This window comes from Triturus cristatus, chromosome 4_2, assembly GCF_964204655.1.
Source record: "Triturus cristatus chromosome 4_2, aTriCri1.1, whole genome shotgun sequence".
Classification (NCBI taxonomy): Eukaryota; Metazoa; Chordata; class Amphibia; order Caudata; family Salamandridae; genus Triturus; species Triturus cristatus.
In genome coordinates, this window is record NC_140586.1 from 43,391,181 (window position 1) to 43,415,392 (window position 24,212).

Sequence of the window (24,212 nt, forward strand, 5' to 3'; positions counted from 1 at the left end):
CAAAGAGGAGCTTCTTCATGGACAAAATATGAACCAAGAGGAGACTCTGAATAATCAGTGTCCTCTTGTGATCACACTGGAGAATGTTCCTTCCTCATAAAAACAGGCGCTCTGCACTCAAGAAGTTTGGACACAAAAACATGAAGCATAGGTAGCAGCTAGACCATGCACCATTCTCATCCCAAGGATGACAACACAGATATTTGTGATGTCTCTTCTAAAGTAAGGAAATAGGGCCTTTCATATCGGTCTACAAAGGGTACAATCAGAAAGGTGACAGAGGGGTTGGCAGACGGGAATATCTCTGAATAAACATCTCATTGATTTCAAGAAATAACATGAACGGCTGATGTGAGTTAGATTTCTGGTGAAATTACCCTACACAAGTGCACCCCAAGTATGCCCGGCAACCACTTAACATTAACAGATATTGTTAAATGTGAACATAATCTGACTGGCATCCTTCGGCAACAGTGTGAAATGGTGCAGGGCAAAGGGTGTCAAACATGCGTGTGTGGCAAGAAACTCAAACAGTCCTCACAATGGTACTCAAGTGCCAGTGTATATATTATAAATAAGTAAACAAACTATGTTCAGTCCTAATTTCCCGGGAAGTTTCATTTGAGAAGGTTCTCCTGCACCACAATAGAGAGGTAGGTGGCTTTTTCGGGGCAGGTAAGGAATAAGTGCATAAAGTGGGGGTGCAAGCTGTCTAACGCAGTGGATAGGCAGCGTGAGATGAAAGTGTGAATGTTGTGGATTGTATGCAAGTGGACACTGTGAGAAAGAATGGTGGGCAAGTCTGAAAAGCGAAGGATGCTAAAGTGCAAGTAGACTGTATGGGGTCAAGTCATGGTCTAGGTGCTAAAAACAAAAAATTGGCGGTGGAGGGCCCTGGGGTATGAAGAAGGTGACAAGGTTGGAAGCCCGCCATATCTGGTAGTGAGAGCACCACCGAAGGGAGCAGTCATGGCTCCTGCTACAGGGCTGGCAGACTGAGGGCAGCACAAAGTTGAGTGCTCGACAGCACTGTGAAGGTGGGGAATGCTTGGCTGCACATCCTTGCACGGTGGTAGAAATACCAAAGCATGGCACTTTTAAAGAGCTTCCAGTTTAAACTTTAGCGCGACAAACTCCCATGTGGTCACAAGTAATTCCCTAAGAAGGTCCGGCAGGTCAATCGTAATCTTACATCTTTACCAGAAATCAACAAAAAATCCTAAAACCCATTCCTAGGTTCCCTACTAAAACCTTCTCAGACTGATCAGGAGTCTTGGCCACAATAAAGCTCAATCTTACTGTTTCCACAAGGAGCGCAGCGGTGCAAGCGGTTTCCAAAGCAGACCTCTATTGCATGTTTGCATAAGCAAAAGCAGCTCCAGTGCAGCAGCAGTTAAATGTGGCTGGGCTGGGGTTAGTGGCAGTGTCTTACCCTCTGCTGAGAAGGGAAACTAGATGAATCTTCGAGCATGCTACAGGAGGATAAAATAGAACAAGACAGTGAAAAGAGAGCATGCAAAGAGCTGGCAGATGCTTTTCTAGTCCAGGAACCAGCACTTAAACTCCCCTCTGCATTAAGAACACACGCAGGAAGTCACCCATATTTGCAGTACGGCCGTAGCCAGGACACCTTCAGGAAGAGCACAGCTGTGACAAAACCTACCTCTGTATCCCACCCCCCACCAGCCAGAACATGGTCTCCACTCTGCAATAAGAGCAGTGTAAGGACATGAACTACTGGATTCTACATTAAGCGTACAAACAAGGCCAGACTCTCTGCAGAAAGGGCTCTGGGAGGGCACAAACTGCTCTCTGCCGTGGAAGTAGAAAAGCCTGGGCCGCTTTCTAAGAATCAGGCCACACAGCGCCCGGAGTAAGAGCAGAGGCGGCACCTGAACTCTCTGCAGTGACAGCACAGCTCTTCTAAACTAAGAGCACACGGAGGGCCTGGATCACCCACTACAGGGAACGCACATTCTGGGCGCCAGGAATTGAGTAGAACATGGCCTACTACTCTGTAATAAGAGCCCTGGTGAATCTACACTCCTGCTGCAGTAATGGCACTGTCAAGGTGAGAACACCATCCGCAGAAAATGCTCAGGTGAGGCATGATTTACCCCTCCAGTAAGGGCACAAGCTTGGTATGGACTCCCCCTATCCCCCCCCCCCCCCAACAGTAAAAGCACATGAAGAGTAAGATCATCCACAGGGTCTGCACTGCCCTCTTCAGTAGGAGCACAGACGTGGCCTAGGCTCCTCTCTGCAGTAAGAGCTTAGCTGGGGCCTGGAATCCCCACAGGCCGGGTCTGGATTCTCCTTCATCTGTAGTAAGAGCACAGGTGGGGTCTGGACTCCAAGGGTACTGCAGTAACAGTAAAATATCACAAATAAGTGTTGGAGGAGGTTTAAAGAACTTCAAGGGTTGACGCCACTATTTAATATGTCAAAACACAAAAAAAGAACCCTTGGCTCTATCCACGTTAACCTAACTGGGAAAGACAAATCATATTCGCGTTGTGTACAAAACCATCCTGTAATCCAATGAAACGTCAGAGGGTGAAGGATTCACTGGCAGTAGCCTGGTGTAGTCTGGTGTCACGCCTCAACTCACCTTGGCATGGGGCTTGAAAGGGGGGGCTCTGCACTGTTACCAGAGAGCTGGCAAGCCGCTCGCCAAGCCAAGGATATTGCGAATATGATTTATGTCTTTTTGATTTGAGCACTTTTGAGCAGCAGCATTTCTAGGTCCTGAAGAAAGCCTCAACACCTTCTGGGTCATAGGCTGAAACATGTCGACCTTTGTGTGACACACAAGCGGATTTAATTATTTCCCGCAGTGCCACATTGCTTTTAATTCTAGCCCAGGGTCACCCTAACAACGTTTTTTGCAAACCCTGTAGTTAGTTTAAACATCACTTTCACTTGCTCTGCTGCCCTCACCACCAAGAGCTCCACAATTGAGTATTTAGTATACCGCTCTCGGTACGAAAACATTCCTGAGCTCCTCCCTCTCAGTGAGGGGGTTGTAGCAATATCATGACTAGGCATCACAATACGAGGAGGTTCCTAATGATGAACCATGCCATCTATGGTCAATGAGGGAAACCATCCTATAAAGGGACACTCCACGATGGTTATGGTTCCAAGCTAGGAGACTACTGTGCATAGACCCAAGGGTTCTTTTTTGTGTTTTGACTTCAGTAACAGTACCCATGAGGTCTAGACTCCCCTCTGCAGTAACAGAGAGCATTCCGGTCTGTGCCAGGACAACACGTTACAGAAAAGCACAGAGGGGGCATGAATCCAACTCTACACTAAGAGCGCAAGTTGGCCTGGTCTGTACTGTGCAGCAGGAGCACATAAGGGGCTAGAGTCTCCACGCTGCAGTGAGAGCACGCACTGGAATGGACTCCGCTCTACAATCAAAGCATGGCATGATCTTGCGATAAGACCACCAACATGTGCTGTGATACCTGAAATAACAATAGATGCGAGTGCTTGAACTGACCACTGGAGAAGGACAGACAGCTAGGTTTGTGGGAACCCTAAACACCTAACTCAGAGGTTCTCCTACCTGGTAGTAGAACTACCTGACCTGGTTCACATGTACTACCCGTTCTGGCATATGCACTAAGTAGTTTGGCTCAGTACCTCACCTCTAATTAGCATGCAGACATGCAGGATTCCCATTACACAGATGAGACTATCAACCATGCACAGTTTGGCTACATGTATTCTTTTTCAGAAAGTGGGAGCCTACAAAGGTTTTATACGGTGAGAGGTGCAGATACGCAGCAATGGAGGCCTGGGCTTGACAGAGCATGGGAAATGCAGAGTACTGGGACATGCAGTGGGACATACTTGGTCATGCAGTAAAGGTGCAGTGTAGCACCACAAGACAATTCTATGGGAGCTGATGATTAGATTCAGACATGCAGAACCTCCTCATTTCCAGCAGACGGAACAATGCTGCATGACACATGCAAAGGTATAAACAGCACATATACCTCTCTGTGCATTTACAGTGCAATAGGGCTAGGAGTAAGGCTCGTCGGAGAGGGGTGCATCACAGAAGAACCGAGAGCCACGCTTGGCGGTTCGGGCTGTGAAGGGAACACTCTTCAGCACTGCAACCATTCAGGGAAAAGGTAGAGAGACAGAGACACAGATGAAAACTGGACATATAAGAATACACAATTGCTAAAAACTTGGCACTGGACTAGCATTTCACTTAGAAAGAAAAAGAATCATGAACACTAAGGCAAAAAAAAGAAAACACATTTCCAGGCCTTGAAAGTGGAGTTCCTCAATAAACACCGTTTTTATGTGCTTATAAAAAAAAAATCTTATTGACCCAGAAAGAGTGGCACTCACCTGTGATGATATCCTCAATAGTGCCATCCTTCCCTTCATAGACTGGCCGGTGGTCTTTGGCCTGTCGCCGACGCAGCTCAGCGATGAGCTCGTGTTGCTGCTGCCGCTTGTTCCTCTGTGATGGGGCCTGTAGGGGAGAGATGCACACAAGGATGTTTGTGGGGACAATGAACTATGCTCAGCTAATTTCTCACCTGTGCCTCAACTATACTCCAACTGGGTTTCCATCATCAAAGGACTGAGGGAAATGAGATTCCCCCAACAAGCTTGCTCACAAGCAGCATCACTCTAATGCATCCAGCTGCAGTGATGTATGCCCTCAGACACTCACAACTAAGGACAGTAACCTTACCACCCCACTGGGAGCCTGCTGCTTGGGGCATTTGTTTCAAGATGAGGCACCTCATCAACCAAACTCTGAAATTTCACATTTTCATCAAGCCAGGAGCCAATTCGGCCACGTAGAGAAAGGCTCGCTGTACCAGTTATTTACCCACTAGAAAAACCCATTGTTTGCATCCAGACATGATCTTGAATCACTACACTAGTACCCACAGCACAGTCCACACACAGGGGCGGCTCCTCCACTAGGGTGGAGGAGCGTCGCCCCACTGCTTTATCGCAGTGCGAGAAAGCCAAAAAATAAAATGGTAATAACTAGGAGTTATTACCATTTTAAGTTCCCTTTGCGCATTGCGGGCAGCGGAGGGGCTGCTCTGCTCTTTGAGCAGGGCAGGGGAGAAGTGGTTAGCCCATTCCTGAGTGCGCAAAGACTGTTTGGTCGTCACTCTTGGGCTGCCCTAAACAGTCATGCGCACCCTGCCATTCCCATAGCAGGCTGCGTAGCAGACTGCATGGAGAACATAGCCCCCCTATTAGCCCCTGGCTGGGCCGCGTCCCGACCAATCACAAAGCACAAGTTACTTACCTTCGGTAACGATATATCTGTAAGAGACATTAGTTAGTGATAGATTTCTTTCCTTGGAATTACCCCCAGGCGTCAGACTGGATCCGGAAAGTTTTCGTCAGCAGTACCTCTGCGTGTCGGAAGGTGGCGTCGTGTGGCTCCGTGTCCGTCATAGGTGTCATGATCGCCGGGATGACGTCGCGGCGGCTACTTAGACGCCACCCTTGTGCGCTGACGTCAGTTCTGTACACGACTTTCCGCGCCAGGAACGCAGAGCCATGTAAGATACTGACCACTGGTGCACTGAAACTAGGGCCCTGAAAGGGATGACCTTAACCCTAGAAATCAGTTTGCAGAACGGGGAGGATGGGTGGGGCGGTAAGGAATCTATCACTAATTAATGTCTCTTACAGATATATCGTTACCGAAGGTAAGTAACTTGTGCATCTGAAAGAGACACGTTAGTGATAGATTCCTTACCTTAGAATAGATACCCCAGCAATACCAACCCCGGTGGTGGGTCTGCGAACCAAGATCACACCAGAAAGTCACGGAGATCCGAACGGCCAAAGAAGCCGTCCCTCCGAACTTGACTGTCAAGGCAATAATGCTTAGTGAAAGTATGCAACGAGGCCCACATGGCTGCCTGACAGATGTCTTGAAGGGGGACACCACGTCCCAATGCAGTAGTAGCTGCTGTCGCCTTGGTAGAATGGGCACGCAACCCCACCGGAGGTTCCTTTTTAGCCAGAGAATAACCGGCTTTGATACACAAGACGACCCAGTGGGAGATAGTCCTCTTGTGTACAACCCGGCCTTTCTTGTCGCCTACGTAGCCAACAAAGGGCTGGTCATCCACCCGGAACTGTTGTGTGCGAAACAGGTAAAATGGGAGGGTACGTTTTGGGTCCAGATGGTGGAGCCTCTCTTCCTCTCTGGAAGGGTGCGGAGGCGGAAATGAAGTGGGCAAGGTGATAGTTTGTTCGATGTGGAAGGCAGTAACACCTTTGGCAAGAAGGAAGGACGAGTGCGAAGCACAACCTTGTCCGGATGAACAGACAGAAAAGGAGGTTTACAGGAAAGAGCCTGGAGCTCACTTACGCGCCTAGCAGAGGTGATGGCCACCAAGAAAGCAGTCTTTAAAGTCAGTAAACGAAGAGGACAGTTCAAAAGGAGTACACATCAAATAAGTAAGAACCAGATTTAAGTCCCACTGTGGCATCACAAACGGAATAGGAGCGAAAAGGTCAGTAATGCCTTTGAGAAATCTATTTACAACAGGGGACTTGAAAAGAGAGGGCTGATCAGGGAGCCTGAGAGAGGCTAAAATTGCAGAAAGGTAGCCCTTAATAGTGCCCAGAGCAGAGCCCTGCTGGGCAAAGAGAGAAGGAACAAAAGGACTTCTGAAAGAGGGGCAGAGAGGGGATCCACAGCCTTTGCTGTGCACCATGCCACAAATTTGTTCCACCTGCAGGCGAATACCGATTTAGTGGAGGGACGCCTGGCTGCCAGAATGATATCACAGACTTCAGGAGGCAAGTCAAATGGAATCAACGGTCACCGCTCAATCTCCACGCAAGGAGGTGGAGGCTGGACAGGTTTGAGTGGAGGACCGTCCCCTGCTGCTGCGACAGAAGATCCTCCCGAAGAGGCAGTCGGATCGGGGGATCCACACTCATACAGAGAATCTCGGGATACCAAACTCTTCGAGTCCAGTCCGGAGCCACAAGAATGACTTGGGCCCGGTCGCACCTGATCTTCTTCAGCACTCTGGACTGAAGTGGTATAGGCAGAAAGGCATACAACAGACCGCATCTCCACTCGCGACGAAAAGCGTCTCCGAGAGAGTGCCGCCTTGGAAACTCCAACACGCAGAACTGCTGACATTGCGCGTTCTCTTCGGTGGTGAATAGATCTAACCAAGGCTCTCCCCACTGTTGAAAGAAACCTTGCGCCACCTCCGAGTGAAGACGCCATTCGTGATCCATCATGCACCTGCGGCTGAGTTCTTCTGCCCTGGCGTTCAAAGAACCTGCCAAGTGTTGAACCACCAAGGAAATGCCTTGACGTTCCAGCCATGTCCAGAGACGCAGAGCTTCCTGACATAGGGTCCACGACCCCACCCCGCCTTGCTTGTTGCAGTACCACATGGCGGTGGTGTTGTCAGTGAACACCTGGACTACTCTCCCCTTGACAGAGGGAAGGAATGCCTTCAGTGTAAGTAGGATCACCCGGAGCTCCAGAAGGTTGATATGGAGTCTGGACTCCGCCGGAGACCAGAGGCCTCTGATCTCCGCCTCTCCCATGTGGCCGCCCCATCCCAGAAGAGACGCATCCATTACCACTGTGTGCTCCGGGTTGGGGAATGGAGTATGATCTGCCGCTGACCCAATGCTGGTTTGTGAGCCACCACTGCCACTGTTGTGCAGTGCCCTCAGAGATCTGGACGTACTCGGACAGGTCCCCTTGATGCTGCGCCCACTGGAACTTCAGGTCCCACTGCAGAGCATGCATATGCCATCTGGCATGATTGGTCAGCAGGATGCAGGAGGCCATGAGGCCCAGCAGCCTCAGGGTCATCCTGACCAAAACCCAGGACAAGGGCCGAAAAATCTGAATCATAGCCCGAATGTCCCGGACTCGCTGTTCGGGAGGATAAACCCGAAACTGCGCCGTGTCCAGAACCGCTCCAATAAGGATGAGCTTCTGTGAGGGAATCAGGTGCGACTTCGGCACGTTGATGGAGAACCCCAGCAAATGCAAGAGGTCAGCCGTAGTCTGGAGGTGGGAGATGACTGCCTGGGGCAAGCCCGCCTTCAACAACCAGTCGTCGAGATAGGGAAAGACTGAAACCCCCGATCTGCGCCGATGAGCTGTGACCACCGCCATCACATTCGTGAACACCTGAGGGGTGCTGGTAAGGCCAAAAGGGAGCACGGTGAACTGAAAGTGCTTGTGGCCTACCGTGAAACGCAGGTAACGCCGGTGGGCCGGCAGGACGGGGATATGAAAATAAGCGTCCTGAAAGTCCAATGCTACCATCCAGTCTTGCGGGTCTTGGGCAGACAAGACCTGAGCAAGTGTGAGCATCTTGAACTTCCCCTTCCAAAGGAAGCGATTGACGTTCCGAAGGTCTAAGATAGGACGCAGGCCCTTGTCCTTCTTTGGAACCAAGAAGCAGTGGAAGTAACAACCACGACCTACTTCTGGCATCGGAACGCGCTCGATGGCCCCCTTTGCCACGAGGGCTGCAACTTTCTGCGGAGAAGTGCCAAGTGATCCCCCGACATGCTGTGGTACTGAGGTGGCATGGCTGGAGGGGTAGACTCAGAGGGGAGGGAGTAGCCCCTTCGGACTATCTGTAAAACCCACTGGTCCGAAGTGATGTTGCACCAGTGGGGGAGGTGATGGCGAATCCTGTCATCCACTGGCGTTTGGTGGGCCTGAAACACCGGACTAGGATGGTTTGGAGGCAGTGGTGGCAGGGGAGGTGGTGGACTGACCTGCCCGCTGGCCCCGTGACCCACATCGGCGGGTCCCACGTCCGCGGCTGCGCTGAGACTGTTGCTGCGCAGGTCTGTGGCTTTGAAACAAACGTGTTTGGGTGCCCCTTCCTTGGCCACGAAAGGAGTGAAAAGCAGAAGCCGAAGGAGTGCACGTGGCCGAAAGGCTCAAGGACTTGGCCGTAGCCCGCGAGTCCTTAAAACGCTCCAACGTACTGCCTTGTCTCCAAAAAGGCGAGTGCCAACAAAAGGCATGTCCATCAGAGTATTTTGGACATCCCCAGAAAAGCCAGTTGTCCTCAGCCAGTCGTGACGGCGTAGCGCCACTGTCGTGGAAACTGTCTGCCCAGCAAGTCGGCAGTGTCAAGGCCACAACGAATCGTGAACTTGACCGTCCCTCCCCTCAGCAATAGCTTGGGAAAGCACCGTCTAGGTCTCCTCCGGACACTAAGGCAGCACTTGCGCCACCATATCCCACACAGAGTGGGAATTACGGCCCAAGAGGCATGCGGTGTTCACAGACCGCAACCCTGAACTGGCAGAAGAGAAAATCTTCTTCCCAAACTACGCCAGTTTCTTGGATTCCCTATCCGGAGGTGCAGAAAGGAATGTGCTCGGGGATGCAGAGACTTGGACAACCAAGCTCTCAGGGGTAGGGTGTTGGGAGAGGAAAACGGGGTCGCCCAGGGCCAAGCGATGGCGTCGGGCCATATTCTTATCCACAGGAGCCCCTGTGTTGGGTCTGGACCAGGTGCCCAAAAGAACACCTGAAAGTGCGTCATTGAAGGGCAGCAGCGGCTCCTCAGAGGAAGCCGTCGGCCGAAGCACTTCTGTCAGGAGGTTAGTCCTGACGGCCACTGTAGGAAGCTCGAGGTGGAGAGCCTCAGCTGCCCCAGGCAACACCACTGAATAAGTACCACCCTCCTCCGTAGCCACGGTAGAAGGAGACAGTTTGCCAGGTTCTGGAGAAAAATACAGTCCACCTGCGTCCTCCAAATCCTCTTCCCAGTCCGGGACTAACTCACATTGGGCTGCAAAAGGGTCTTCAGACCCCTCCCAGTCCTCCCCGTCCTCCGTAACCTGCTGGGCAGGCGGAAAAGAAGGAGGAGGATGGAGAAAGGGATAGATATCCCCAATCGGCGTCGATAGACACCGGTCCGGCACCGTCTCCATGTCGGGGTGGAAGCCGGGACGGCATCGGTCGGGGAGCCGGCCGACGCCAGCGGCGATGTTGTAGACGTCGGTGGAGATCGTACGAGGGCAACCGACATCGGCTGGGATCCATGCATAGATCCATGGGGGTCTCGCAACGCCGAGGCCGGAGCCGTCTGGGCCGGCTCCAGCGACGAAGAAGGGCGAAAACCTCCAGTCGGTCCTGCGGGGCCCCAAGGCGCGCCAGCAGGGCCTGACGGGCCAAAGAGGCAGGTCATGGCTGACAGAAATTCCTGCAGCTGGCCGGAGTCAACGACAGACCCGAGAAGGGCAAGTAGGCCGTCGGCAACTGCGTAGGCTCCGCCAGAGCCACGGGGGTGGCACCACCCACACCCTCAGCCGTGTCACACGACAGGCTAGGGGAAGGCGAAGAGCGATGCCGCTTCTTCGACTTCTTGTGCTTCGAGCAGCACTTACCATGGTTTTGACCATGATGCTGTCGAGGTTTCTGTAATCCTTTATTAAAAGGTACCAAATGCTCAGAAGTGAAATGGCCAGGTTGCTACATTTCTATAAGCAAATTTGCTTTGGTTTCCACAGTTGGCCATTGTAACTCCAACACCTCTAGAGCTCTACAGACCCCCACTGCAAAGGAGGAGAGGGCGTGTGTGTGTGTGTGTGGGGGTGGGGTGAGTTCCACTGGGGAATCCCATTACATCTCTGATTTGGTATCGAGGCCACTAGCATTCTGTCTATATAATGAGGGGGTAGCAAATTATCAGCTACTTTCTCATCATCCTAGTCAGGTAGAGCAATCTGAAGGCCTGAACCAAACAAGACCTCAAGGCACTGACAATTCTGATGCTGAGGAAAGGTTACTGCCGTAGAACCCTCCCACACCAAGGAAAGAGCCTTAGCAATCCCGTAACGAGACATTGGCTGAGCTCTAGCCAAACTCTTCTCCAGCGCTGCGTCAAAGTTGGATCCAGAACCAGCAACTCTGGAGCCATGGCCTGGGCAGAATGATCCACGACCTAATGGTGCTGTGGCCTGATGCCAGCAGTGACCTAGGAGGATGCCAGAAGGGATCAGTCGGTGTGGGAGGGCCCCACCAGTTGAATTCTGATCACAAACCCTGCATAGCTGCCAAGGTTTCAGATTGCTATGTGTGACATTTTCATAATTTCAGTGTAATTATGAGTGAAATTGAACGACTATGAGTGATACTTTCTCGTGAGTAAAATCAAGCAATTAAGACGAGGGAAACATATTAATATCAGAAATTACACCCATTTGAGCAACAAGAAACTCTAAGGTCTTTAAACTGCTGCAAAGCACCACAAATGGAAGGGCAATAACTTAGTGTAGCCGCCATCTAACGCAGGACTTTATCTTCACTCCCAAAAGTCATCGTATTATGCGGTAAAAGTAATGAGTATACCATATTCTGAGATATGAGGTTTGCTTAGGAAAGTAAGCACGCTTTTATTTATGTGCATTAGAAAACCTCAGGGATTTTGTGGCTTTCTACTTTCACAATGTACCCCAGCCTGAGCCAAAGTATCACTAGTTAAAATGATATCATATTTTCAACATGCACTCAGGGAAAGGAATAGTACTTTCAAGTTAAAATAATTTAATTTGCAGCACTTTGTCACCCAAAGATTTATTGGGGTGCTGCCGAACCGCACTCACCCCTACTTTCAAAACCATTACTGGGGCTTTGTAGATAGTCTCTCTGGGTTAGGGTGTGTATGATCTCCACATCTGATTAAGTCTTCAGGAGATTGGAGAGAGGCAATGTTTTAGCTATATACCGAAAAAGCTTCCATAGGGTGGAGTCGGCTAGTGAGCATTCACTGTCAGATCGCGCGGCGCGCTCAATTAGAAATGTGTTATTTACTACACACTGACACAAACTCAGTGGGTGGCTGGTAAACAACAGCTACTACTTGTTCTCATTGATCTTCAGCCAGGCAGTGCTGCATCGGCGACTCAAGGCAGCTGGCAGCTCAGGCCGCAACAAGCGAATCCAACTCACCCTGAGGCAATCCGCCCTAAACGGTCCAGGCAGTTGCCGGCTGTGTGTGTCCTCAGTGAGTCCGGGCAGCAGCTGCAACCGTAACGCCGGTCAGTCATGATTCGATCACTTGACGACGCGTTTCACTGCACTCTCGCTCGGCCAGCCATGAATAAAATTATAATTAATTCACTGTCAGGCAGCCATTAAGTCCACAGCTACAACAGGGACAGAGCAGGCGGCCCGCCGGGCTGGTGCAAGCAGCACAGCTGCAGACGAGAGCCATTTGTGGTTGGCGCGGACTGCAAACCAGTGAGCTGCCAGCCGTAGTTCCTCACACAAAAACCCCGTGCAAAGGGACATTATGTATGCCTGTGGCACCACGCAGGCCACACTTGTGTCTCACACAACCTGACTGAGCCCCTAGCTGTCTCAGTCATAGATATTGAGCACTACCTGGGCTGTGGGGTCGGTCCGGCAGGCTGCCTGACAGACTCCGCCGTGGGCCCCGCGGTAATCCTTGATGAAGAGATACATTGTAGCTACCTGGGCCTGCAGGTCTTAGCTCAACTGGGAGCGCCCCAAGCCCACTGGAGCAGCAACGCAGCACAGGCAGGCCAAAGGATGCCACACACACACTTTGCAACACTTCTGTCACAGTGACAACTGAAACACTATGCATTATGCGTGAATGCATTTCAGAGCGATGATGCAGAAGACCACACAGAAATTCGTTAGTCTTACGCTGATGCGTTGTACTTGGCAGGACTGACCTGGCAGAACTATGGGCCATGAAGGCACACAAGGAGGACCCGTAATTCTGCTGTGGAGTGGAGGAAGGCCAGGAAAAGGCAGAGCACATTGGCTCCAGCTGTGGGATAGAAGTTGTAGTCAAATGAGTCACTTTTTTCGAATGTCGACTGCATGCTCCCTCAGGAGCGATGGGGGAGAGGATTCCAATTTGGGTTTGTCACTGGACTTTGTCACAGACTTACCCAAGATAGAGGCCAGAACTGGGGCTTAAAATGGTAACAGGCCAATAAACAGGAACGTGACCTACCTTGTGTCCTGTGCTCGCACCTGGCACTGCCTGGCAGCTGTCATATGCCTAGCTGAGCCTCTGTTGCAGGACTCTGAATCATCCTTGGACCCGAGAAAATGAAGACTCCAAAGACAGACGTTATGCAGGTCCGTAACGGGCATCTGCAGCCTATCAGAGGTGCGGCACAGCTCATAGCCTGTAGTCTTCTGGGAGACATATACCTAGCACATTGTCTAGAATAAGCATTTTGGAGGTCACTGAAGAGCCAATACAAGCTTGAGGGCGGTGGCTCAATCCACACATAGAAGAGCCTCGGAAAAAGAACCTGCCATGGAGTCACGCGCCACAGGAATTGCCGAAATGTTTCCAGGTCCTGGCAGTAGCGGCTGCTCCCGTGAATTGGTAGGGGGGCAGCAAAGAGGGAGGGGGTGTGTTAATAAAAATAGGATCCCTTACCGGTCGGCCGGCTTGCTGGCCAGCCCCCTCCATCCTCTTTTGCTGGTTTATCTATTAGCAGGACGCACTCAGGCTCCCAAAGCCAATCACAATGCTGTAGTATTGTGATTGGTTTGAGCACCATGGCTTTGCGCTCAGACAGGGAATGGGAGCCTGGGCATGTTCTTCACCCAGACTGTAATGCAGCCTGGGTGGAGAACATGCAAAGTGCGCATGAATGTTTGGCCGGCCCCAGATGGCCATCAAACATTCATGCACACTTGCAAAATGTGCTCACCACTCCCCAAGCTCCTGTTGTGAGAGCAGCCTCGCCCCATGCACCCCCACAAAACTGGCTCAGCACGGAAAAATAAAATGTTAATAACCTTGCATTATTATTATTTTTGCAGTCCTTAAGGGCAGTGGGGCAACGCTCCTCCGCCTTAGCGGTGGAGCTGCCCCTCGCACCCAGGGTGGCTCTTGCGTGAATTCAAACACTGAGGATTCTGCGGTTAGAAGGATCCCCTAGAAATGGCCAGGTAGCGCATTCCGGTACACTGGTCTCCTCATAGCTGACTGAACCTGTATACAGAGGTCTTCAAACTTTTTGCTGCCGAGACCCCCTTGTCAAACATTTTTAAACGTAATTACCCCCTTCTGACAAAAATTTCTAGAACCTGGCACTCCTCATCATAGACAACTATCGACAACCATAAACGCCCCCAATTCCCACAGTAAATAATTTTTACGGTAGGGAAATAATATTAAACAGTGTTTAGCAAACCAAAGGTCATGGAGCGTGGGTAATTGGTCAAAGGTGAAGCTAAAAAAAGAGCCTCATTTATAAGGAATTGGTGTAGCGCAGCGCCGCAAGCCTTCTTGTTTCGCTGCCCTACGCCAATGTGAAAGGCAGGAATGCACAGTATTTATGAAATACTGTGCATTCATGTCGTTTTCCTTTGCGTTGCCGCATAAATTGCTGCCTAGCACCAACATAGACAGGATTGCTTTTGTACAGGAAGGAGCACCTTCCTTCAAAAAAAACAATCCAGAGATGCGTTTTCCTCTTTTGATGTGAGCTGCAGAACGTAGTCCACATGGAAACAGGAAAAGACAAGGAGAAATTAAAACATTTCTCCTCATTACGCCTCCACTGGGGAGGCGTCCGTTTTTGGAGCTGCCCCAGGTTTACGTGATTTTGTAAATATGGGGCAGCATCAAAATCCACGGGTGTTGCATGGGAACCCCACGCAAAGCCCATGGAACACCTCCTTGACGCAGAGTAAGGCAACGCAGTGACTTGCGCTGCTATGTCTTATTCCATATCTATGAGGCCATGCAAACCCATGCAGGGTGACTTTGCACCGCCTCATAGGTATGGTTGAGACGCTTGAGCTGCTTGAGCTTCAAAAAAAGTAATGCTCTAGCGATGAAAGCCTCTCATAAATAAGCCCCAAAATATTCTGTACTTTTTTTAGGTATATTTTTTTAAACAGATCATTTATCATTTTAGTACATTATAGCAATAGAAACATAAGTACTCATTTATACCACAGCATTCAACTATCTTGCGTATTGATATTGACCAAATAGTAGGCAATGTATTGAAAGTCCGGTAGTATGGAGAACATAATATAGTCAATAAATGCAGTCCCAGCGGAATGTTCAATGCCCTGTGGAAAGTAAGCATGTTGCCCCCAATACAATTCCCCGCCCTCTCATCGAGCAAAAGCAGTGATCAGCCAATGAAGTAAATCAAGACAGTCAATCTTAAGAAATGCATTTCAACATTTAAAATCAAGTTATCGTGTTGTATACGCCCCTCATCCCACCCCGGTGGGGACTATGCCAAGGTCGAGTGGCGAGGCGGCAGTATGACGAGCGGACCTGGCATAAGCCTCGAATGGTCCCCAGATGTCTTTGGGGCACGAAGAGCGTGGCAATGAGGTGGAGTAAATTTCGCTGTTGGTATTGCAGTAGGCTAGGCTGTCAAGCCAGTTTTGTAGCTTGGGAACTGTTTTGGGGCCCCAATGTAATGTGATTTCACTTTTGGCTAACAGCAAACTAAGGGAGGCAAATCTCCATATTACTTTAGGGAAGTTTACTACATAGCCTAGGAGTGCGATCTCGGATGTGGGCACTAGTGTCAATTTTGTCATATCCCCCAGTGTACCGCTTCCCAATATGATTGTATCTTAGGACACGTCCATGTGAGATACGTTGTTTAGGTATTTCATTATCCGGTATCTACATATAAAATAATGGGCAGCGTAAATGAAAAAGAAATTTTAAAAGTTGTTACTCAGTGGGAAATGCACTGTAGTACATTAAGAAACCTCTATTAGTTAATGAACTGCACAGGTCTGTGTGTAACCAGAGAGCCACAAAATGTAATCTTGATTGGTGCAGTGGAGAGTAGTGACGTTTATTTTTAGTGCTACAAGGTCACAGCCTATAACAGAAAGAACTGTAATTATGTAAGTCATTACTTTATACTTGCATTACACACAGTATAAGATAGAGTGCTGCAAAACGTGCAAATAGTTTTACAATAAAGTGGTGCTTCCAAAATGTAGATTTTAGTAAAACCAGAGCATGTAATGCAATTTTATTTTTAACGTAACTGTCCATCCAACACACCTTTAGGGGTACTAAGGGCTGTGTTGATGCAGTTAAAATTAAAGGCACTCACTGCTCAGCTCAGTTGTTAACTCTTTGCACTACCACCCAAAAAAACAAATCTTTGTCATCATGAAGCTTGGAGTGATTTGATATATTAAAGCCAGAACCAGCTCCGAGCACCAATTACACTAGCAGATTAACAGATAGGCACATTTGCATTTCACTCAGGCAAGCCAGCACCCTGGCATGAAAACTTTTCACAGCACAAGAGACTCAATTGATGGAACTTCAGATGATAACGATCTAAATAAGCCATCCATGGACTGCTGTCTTTATCCAAAACCAAAAGAAACATTTTGGATTGCAGGCACAAGTGAAGCTTGTGAATGAGCGACCCCCTTCCCAGGCCTCCGCGGTCACCCTGGGGGTCGCGCCCCACAGGTTGAATACATTTTTCGTATTAGACGGGTACGATTTTTCCCACAGGCGGCAGAGGGCAGCAGAGACTCGTAGCTGTTATTTATAGACATTTTGAGTGGAAGACAAGTGCAGTGCTCCCCAGAGGCAGCAGATGGCGGAAGACACGCACACACTGTCGCAAGAGTAGATGGGTGTGTCTGCTCCCATGCTCTCTGAACCCAAATCACTTCCATCTGTTTCTCTTCCAGCAGGCCTTTTTTTTGTTTTTTTAAGCTATTTAGGGATTGTAAGAAATTCCGATACATTTAACGTTTTCCAAACCCTCTCAGCGTGTGTAAATTATTTGAAAAAATGCTAGAGAGTCTCATAAACAGTTTCTATAAGTTAAGTCTCTCAGCTACACGCATGAACCAAAAAAAAAAACAGTCTGAAGCACACAAAGGCCGGGGTCTTAGGTTTCACGCGCATACTCACTCGCCGCGTGGCTAACTTTTGAATGGACCAAAAACCAATGTCTGCACACTGAACCATTTCGCACTTCTGTTCAGTGACTAATGGGAGGGGCGGGTGCTTTTCAAAGTGCGCGCGACTTAGGTAAGGAGTGTTTGTTGGCACCTTTTATGTTCCCTCTCTCTGCCCTTTGTGCGCCTGTGTGTCCATGTATGTTTACAGCGAGTCAGTGTCTGGGTGCAGGCCAGGAGAGGAGCTCCGGGGGTCCCTTCCAGGAGAGCAGGAGACAGTTAGAGACGGTGCCCGACTGCTCTGTTTTCACAGCCTAAGTAGGGGCTTCCGTGTAGGAAGTGTTAGACTTTTTACAGGGTATTCTATCATACGTGCAAACGCATAGAAATGAGCGTTATGCTTACGGACACGTGGTACGTTTGTAAGACATGCACGTTTGAAAGACTCCACAGACAGGTGCACACAAGGCTTCAAGGACACGTGTTTGGCCACAGAATCACGTGAACAGACCTTGCGAAAGTGCACAAGACAATGGCACGTGTATGTGTGTACATGTACACAAGGCTGAAGAGAGATGTATGTGCGGACCTCTGGTACGAGCAGGGCTTTAAGTGGGATGAAAACACTGTAGGGTCTCTCAAAGGGGCGTGGCTTAAAACACTTAAGCTAAAAATCTGTGCTTAGCACAGAGTGCCGCCCGTCTTGTATTTTGCTGCTTCTGTCATTGCATCCATATATACGATACAACAAGTAACATCATACCTACAAGTCAGGACTATTGACTTTGTCAATGGTTGTTAGTTGCATAAGATGAATAAGCAGCAAGTATGGCTTGTATATAACATTGAAAAGTTTCCACTTAAATCCCTGGTGACACCATAACAGTGTTGCTGCTCCTGAGTCTCAAAAAGAGAAGGGAAATGATTTTTTAAAGATTCCTCTTCCCCTACAACGCTCACCTGGCATGACGTCATGCCGTAACTTCTCCACTAGTGAGAAGTGAGCAGTGTGAGCACGTGCACACCGATGTGCCTGCTGTCACCGCAGTCAGGAAAAAAACGGACCGCCTGTGCCAGGGCACAAAACAGGGCCCGATTGAGACCCATTTCGAGCCCTCCTTTAAAAAATTGCCAGTAATCAGCACCGGTGAGACCCGGCCCACTTAAAGCCCAGGGTACGAGTACTACTTTAAGGCTCTATGGTACCTGTGCACAGGTATGGCTGCACGACATGTCTCAGATGGCACTAAACAGACACATGGACGGTTTTAGCTACAGGTGTGGGATTAAAGCATAATGACGAGGAGAGAGAGAGAGAGGGACCCTTACAGGTTCTATGCACCAATGCGTGTAAGCCGGTGACGTGTACGTGTGTGCAACTTTTTTGCATAGGACTATACTTTAAGGTGCAACACGGGTTCAAAGAAGGCTGTGTGTAAGGCCATCGGGGCCCATGCCTGTAAGGCCAACATGCGCCCCTCACCGGTGCTTTAAATGGGAAAAAATAAGTGCAGGTACTCATTAAAATGAACTACTGGTGTAGTGAGGGGGCGGGGCTAGGGGCGTGGTTAAGGGAAGACATGATGATACTTAACTTTTATATTAGTTGCAGCACATACCAAAACACATGAGAAGTACGAGTTACTTACCTTCGGTAACGATGTATCTGGTAGAGACTATTCTAGCCGCAGATTCCTTCACGTAGAATTACACCCAGGCGTGAGACTGGATCCGGAAACTTTTTTGCCACAGCATCCCTGTGCGCCGGGGGCGGGGCGACATCACGCGACTCCGCCCAGGCGTCTTCCGCGCACGTGACGTCAGCGAGGTCACATAAGACCCGGCGCGCCTACGTCAGTTTTCTTCGGAGAACTTTTCCGCACCACAACATGGAACCACCAGATAAAAAACTGTGGAGATATGGGAACAGTGTGCGAAGAGCAGAAAAATTGGAAAGAAACGGTGACTAACAACACCACCATAGTAGTGCCAATACCGCAGAACCCAAGGGCAGGGAAAGAAGAAAGAAGAAGAACAAGCAGAAACCTGCGCAGTCACCCTGCCAGCACATAGACAACCTCCCATCCCTGTGCCCCGGAGGCAAGAACATGCCAAAAAGTCATGGCACACATAGGAAACCAGCCCCCCATCCTGAGCAAGGAATGGAACCAGTCCCAAGACAGACAGGGACAACAAACCTCCAAGCCACCCCAACCTAGAGGGCAACCACCCACAAGGGACAAGGGCAAGACAATGCCAGATGACCCTTAAGCAGAGGATAGCAATGGAAGGAAGGGAGGGGAGGGAGGACAGGGATAGAAAGTAATCCCCCCCAAACCTGGAGTAGCCAGAGCAGCAGGGCACTGGAGCACTGGAACCCCATCCTCCAAAGGAGGAATGAACCGCCCCCAGACGGAGCCACCCGTCAAGAACAAGGAAGGCACTCACAGGAGACACAGCCCCCCACCGGGAGGCGAGTACCGAAGACCAACTCAAGGGTCCTCGCAGAATAGGGGAGGAAGGGCGGGCCATGAAGGAATCTGCGGCTAGAATCGTCTCTACCAGATACACCGTTACCAAAGGTAAGTAACTTGTACATCTGATAGAGACTACTAGCTGCACATTCCTTCACGTAGAATGGATACCCTAGCAGTACCCCCTGGGAAGGAAGGTCTGCGAAAGGACCCCACCAGCCAAAGCAGAACAGAGGGCCCCACAGGGGACCAGAACTGTGGACCACAAGCAGAACCCCACCGACCCCAAGGGGATGTAGGAGGGAAAGAAGGCTGAAGAGGGCCGTACACTCACAGCAGAGGAAACAAGGGCAAGGACTGAGAGGCCGAAGCACCCCACTCCCCCACAAGGCAACATAGCTTCCGCCCAATGCCAAGACAGGAAGGCAGAAGAAGAAGCCTAGAGGGCCCAAGGAAATTAGGGAAAAGAAGGCGAACCCACTCCAGATGGAGAGCAGCCTGCCAGCCAGAACAACGCCGGCCGTCAAACCCAGAAGCAAGAAGTACAGCCCGAGGCCCCAGGAAGGCAGAGTAGGCGACGCACGGCAAGGGAGACACAGGATCATCCCAGACCGCAGGACAGGAGCAGGGAGAGGAGATCCCCGGGACACCACTACGAGTGGCCACGCACACGACCACAGGAAGCAAAAGCAACCTACTGAAACGCCATGGAGAACAGGCACCCGAAGGCGACCCGAACCCTCTAGCAGAGCGCAAGCCATATGACAGCTACCACTACCCCACATAGGGTACGTTAAGTCCCAAGATAAGGGAACCCTCTTTGGAAGAACTTCCGCAGCAAATGAAAAAACAAAAGAGCAACGGGGAAAAAAACTCCCCCGCGGAAGGCTTGACAAGCAGCCCAAGCAAAGCAGAAGGCCCAATCTCAAGGCCAAGCCTGCGCAACAACTCCTGCAGAACCACACACAATCAACACAAGGGCCGTCCAGCAGCCAACAATGCCAAAGTCCCAAGGAAGGACGTAAACGGCCAGAAAACACACTGCACAGCCAGAACAGCCATCTTAAGAAGGCCCAGAATCAACCCAACTCAGAAGTCACTGAGGAGAGGACGGAGGAGGAGGAGGTTAAAGCGGACGAGGAGGAGGCGGAGGACAGAGCCCTGCCAAGAGCCTTTGGATGGCGGTGTCAGCCGGGGCATGGAACATCATGCTGCCATCAAACGGAAGGTCGATGAGTCGCTCCCGAATATTCTCAGGGAATACTCCATCCCGAAGCTAAGCATGGCGACGGAGAGCGACTGAGGAAGCCATGGCCCGGCCCAGAACCTCTGAGATGTCCAGAGCGGAGCGGAGAATAAACGCTGCAAGCTCCCGGCCATCCAATGCATGATGCCGTAAGTCCACCAGGCCAGACTCCTGGGACGTTGCAGATCCCAGAGACTCAGCCGAGTCCCACAAACAGGAGGAGGCCCTAGCCAGCGCACACAAGGTGTTAAAGGCTCGCAGGGCCTCACTGGTTGAGGCGAACATGTTGCGTCCCCAAGAGTCCAGCCAGCAGGTCTCTCGGGACGGCGGAGTCAACAGTGGCGACGGGGAGGAAAAAGCGGTCCGCAAAAGGGGACTGGCAGCTGAGGGGTGAAGGGAAAGGCACGCCGGGTCATGCGGTGCCAGGAGGTGCCGGCGCAGAAGATGCTGAGGCACCGGGTCCCCTGAGGCAGGACGCCTCCCAGCCCCCATCAAGGAAGAAAGGAGCAAACCTTCAAAGGGAAATAAGATTTCCCTCCCACCAGAGCCCTGGTGGAGGACCTCCAATAGATGGTCCGCCGGAAAGTGAGCCACCGGGTCACCCATGCGCAGAATGCCCACAGGGAGTTTGCGGCGAGGCAGAGACGCCGTGGCCTGAAGGAGGTGCCCCGGAGGAGCCGCACCCCAACTGTACCACATCCTCCAAGCCTGGATCCGAACCAGTCGGCGCCGGGGCCGGAGCCACCTGCGGCGCCGCAGAGGGCCCTGCGCAGAGCGAGGGATCCGCCGACGCCCCAGGAAAGGGAAGGGAAGGAGGAGGAGACGCCAGCGAGGCCTGCAAAGCTGCTGCGTATGTCTCCATTTGGACTCTCGACGCCTCATCACTGGGAAACAGTGGATAGGACGACACGCGGGGCCGCATCACCCGCGGAAAGTCCACGCCCCCGGTAGGCCGGAAACCAGCCCCCGGGGACAAACTGCGACACTTACCCACCGGGGAGTGACGCTCACGTGACTTCGGAGAAACCGGCAGTATCTGAAGCCGTCCGTCAAAGCAGACCGAGGTGAGGACGTTGACCTGCAGAGACGCGCCAAGAGAAGTATCATCCGGTGCTCCCGCCGCAACTTTGGCTTCAACTGTTGGCACTGCGTACAATCTGTGGTGCCATGATCCTCCCCCAAACACCACATACAAATGAGGTGAGGGTCCGTCGCCGACATATGATGCCCACAAGACGTGCAAGTCTTAAAGCCCGAAGGCATTCGCACACTGTTCCACTAAGAAAATGGAAGAAAAAGGGGGGCCCTAACAGGCCCGTAGCAAGGATCGGATCCGCGTTGCACGCGGAAAAGGAAAAAACTGACGTAGGCGCGCCAGGGCGGGTCTTATGTGACCTCGCTGACGTCACGTGCGCGGACTACGCCTGGGCAGAGTCGTGTGATATCGCCCCGCCCCCGGCGCGCAGGGATGCTGTGGCAAAAAAGTTTCCGGATCCAGTCTCACGCCTGGGGATAATTCTACGTGTGCAATCTGCGGCTAGTAGTCTCTATCAGATGTGTTTATATAAACAAAGCAGGTTAACTCATTACACAAAATGAAAAAGAGAAATGCGATATGTTAACATTTCCTTTTTTTTGCAATAGTTGCACCTACTTAATGCCATACTGTTAATTGCTGTTTGACAGAATACTATATATTTTTGAGCACGTCAGACGCAGGCGTGACGTCAGCGAGGTCACATAAGCCCCACCGCAGGTCCTCGCAGAACGGGGAGGAAGGGCAGATCTTGAAGGAATCTGCGGCTAGAATCATCTCTACCAGATACATCGTTAACGAAGGTAAGTAACTTGTACATCTGATAGAGACTACTAGCCGCAGATTCCTTAACGTAGAATAGATATCCTAGCCATACCCAGACGGGATGAGGGCCTGCGAGAGAGCCTCCCCACCAGAAGAGACCAGGGCCCCAGTAGGGGACATGGCACAAGAACAAGAAGGAAAAGGCCAGGATATCCTAAGCCCAACCAAGGGAGAGCACCCAACACCCCGCAGGGGCAGACAGAGCTCTAAAAACCTCAAGGAACACAAGGGCCACCTCGAACCCAGTGAGAAGAGGTAGACCAGAGGCAGGGCCCACCTTAAGAAACACATGCACAGAGAGAGAGAAGGGCTGAATACACCTTGGCCACAAGCAGCGGGAACAGCTCCACCGCCAACAGCACAGGTGGAAGAAGAAAGCACCAGCGCACAAAGCCCCAGCGGAACCAGAGGCAGGGGCGCAAGGCAACACATCAAGATTACAACGGTGGAGTAGAACAAGAAGCCCTGCACGGGCATGCGCTGCCAGCAACAGGCAACACTACGGAACCGCGCACCCAGGACAAGGCAGACGCCTGCCGAAGGCAGAGGCCAGGGAGGGCCAGGTCACACCCCAAGGGAGGGGCCGGGCCAGGAACACACACACACATTGACCCACGAAGAAGTGGAGGAACCAGCAGAGGTGAAAGAGACGAGGACGGGCCCAAGCCGGCCACCAAAACACAGAGGCCAAGAAAACGAAACCCTCTGGAGCAGCAAACAGAGGACCAGGCCAAAACACAGGACAAAAGTGAAGAACCGCCACAACACAATGCCGCAGACAGCAGGCCAGACCGGCCGAGCGACATAGCGGCAAGGAGAAGATCGGATCCAGCACATGCTGCTCCAAGACAATTGGCAAGAAGATCATACCTGCGACATACCGTGATGCCACGGAGAGCAAGGAGTCCAAAACGGGTGACCACACCTCCCCAGCACATGACAGAGCTATGCAATAGCTACAAGTACCCCACATAGGGTAGGTTACGTCCCAAGAACCAGGGGAACACCTCTTAGGAAACAATTTCCACAGCAGAGGACAAAACAGAAAGACCTGCAGAAAAATCCGCAGACGGCTTACCAAGCAGCCAAGAAAGGAGACACGGAAGGCCTAATCTCAGGCCCTACCGGGCTTACCAACAGCCAAAACCACAAGTCAAAAAAGGGCCGGACCAGCAGCCAACAGCACCAAGGTCCCAACAAAAGGACCCTAAGACACATCAACCACACAGAACAATTAACCGGGGATACTCGTTACAAGGCCCCGGGAAAACAACGGTAGAACACCTCCCAAAACACGGACCGACATACAGGTCACTGAGGGGGAGGGGGAGGAGGAGGAGGAGGAGGAGGAGGAGGAGGAGGAGGAGGAGGAGGGCAAAGCCCCGCAAGAAAACTCTGAATAGCAGAATCCGCAGGGGCGTGGAACAAAAGAGCGCAATCAAAGAAAAGGTAAACCAGCCGTTCTCTAACGTTCTCAGGGAATACACTACCCCGTAGCCAGCCATGGTAACGAAAGGCCACCGAAGAAGCATGGTACGATCAAGCACCTCTGAAACATCCAGAGCCGAGCAAAGAATAAACGCCGCCAGCTCCCACCATCCAACACATGGTGCCGCAGATCAACACAAGCACCCTACTGAGAAGCGGAAGACATAAGGGACTCCGCCGAATCCCATAAGCAAGAAGTGGCTCTAG

The 24,212-nt window shown here is 51.1% G+C and overlaps 1 protein-coding gene across 10 annotated transcripts in view; it reads right to left on the minus strand.

Moving 5' to 3' along the window:
* The window catches only part of FMNL3 (formin like 3), a 314,942-nt gene that overhangs the window by 12,046 nt on the left and 278,684 nt on the right, over positions 1-24,212 (minus strand). For 9 of the 10 annotated variants that reach the window (XM_085600370.1, XM_085600369.1, XM_085600367.1 and 6 more), the window contains 2 exons: positions 4,375-4,501; positions 4,008-4,127 (listed from right to left, as the gene is read on the minus strand). In XM_085600370.1, coding sequence (XP_085456496.1) covers positions 4,036-4,127; positions 4,375-4,501 — 219 coding nt within the window. In that variant the 3' untranslated portion in view covers positions 4,008-4,035. The remainder of the gene's footprint in view (positions 1-4,007; positions 4,128-4,374; positions 4,502-24,212) is intronic. The other variant, XM_085600368.1, reaches the window with a different exon arrangement.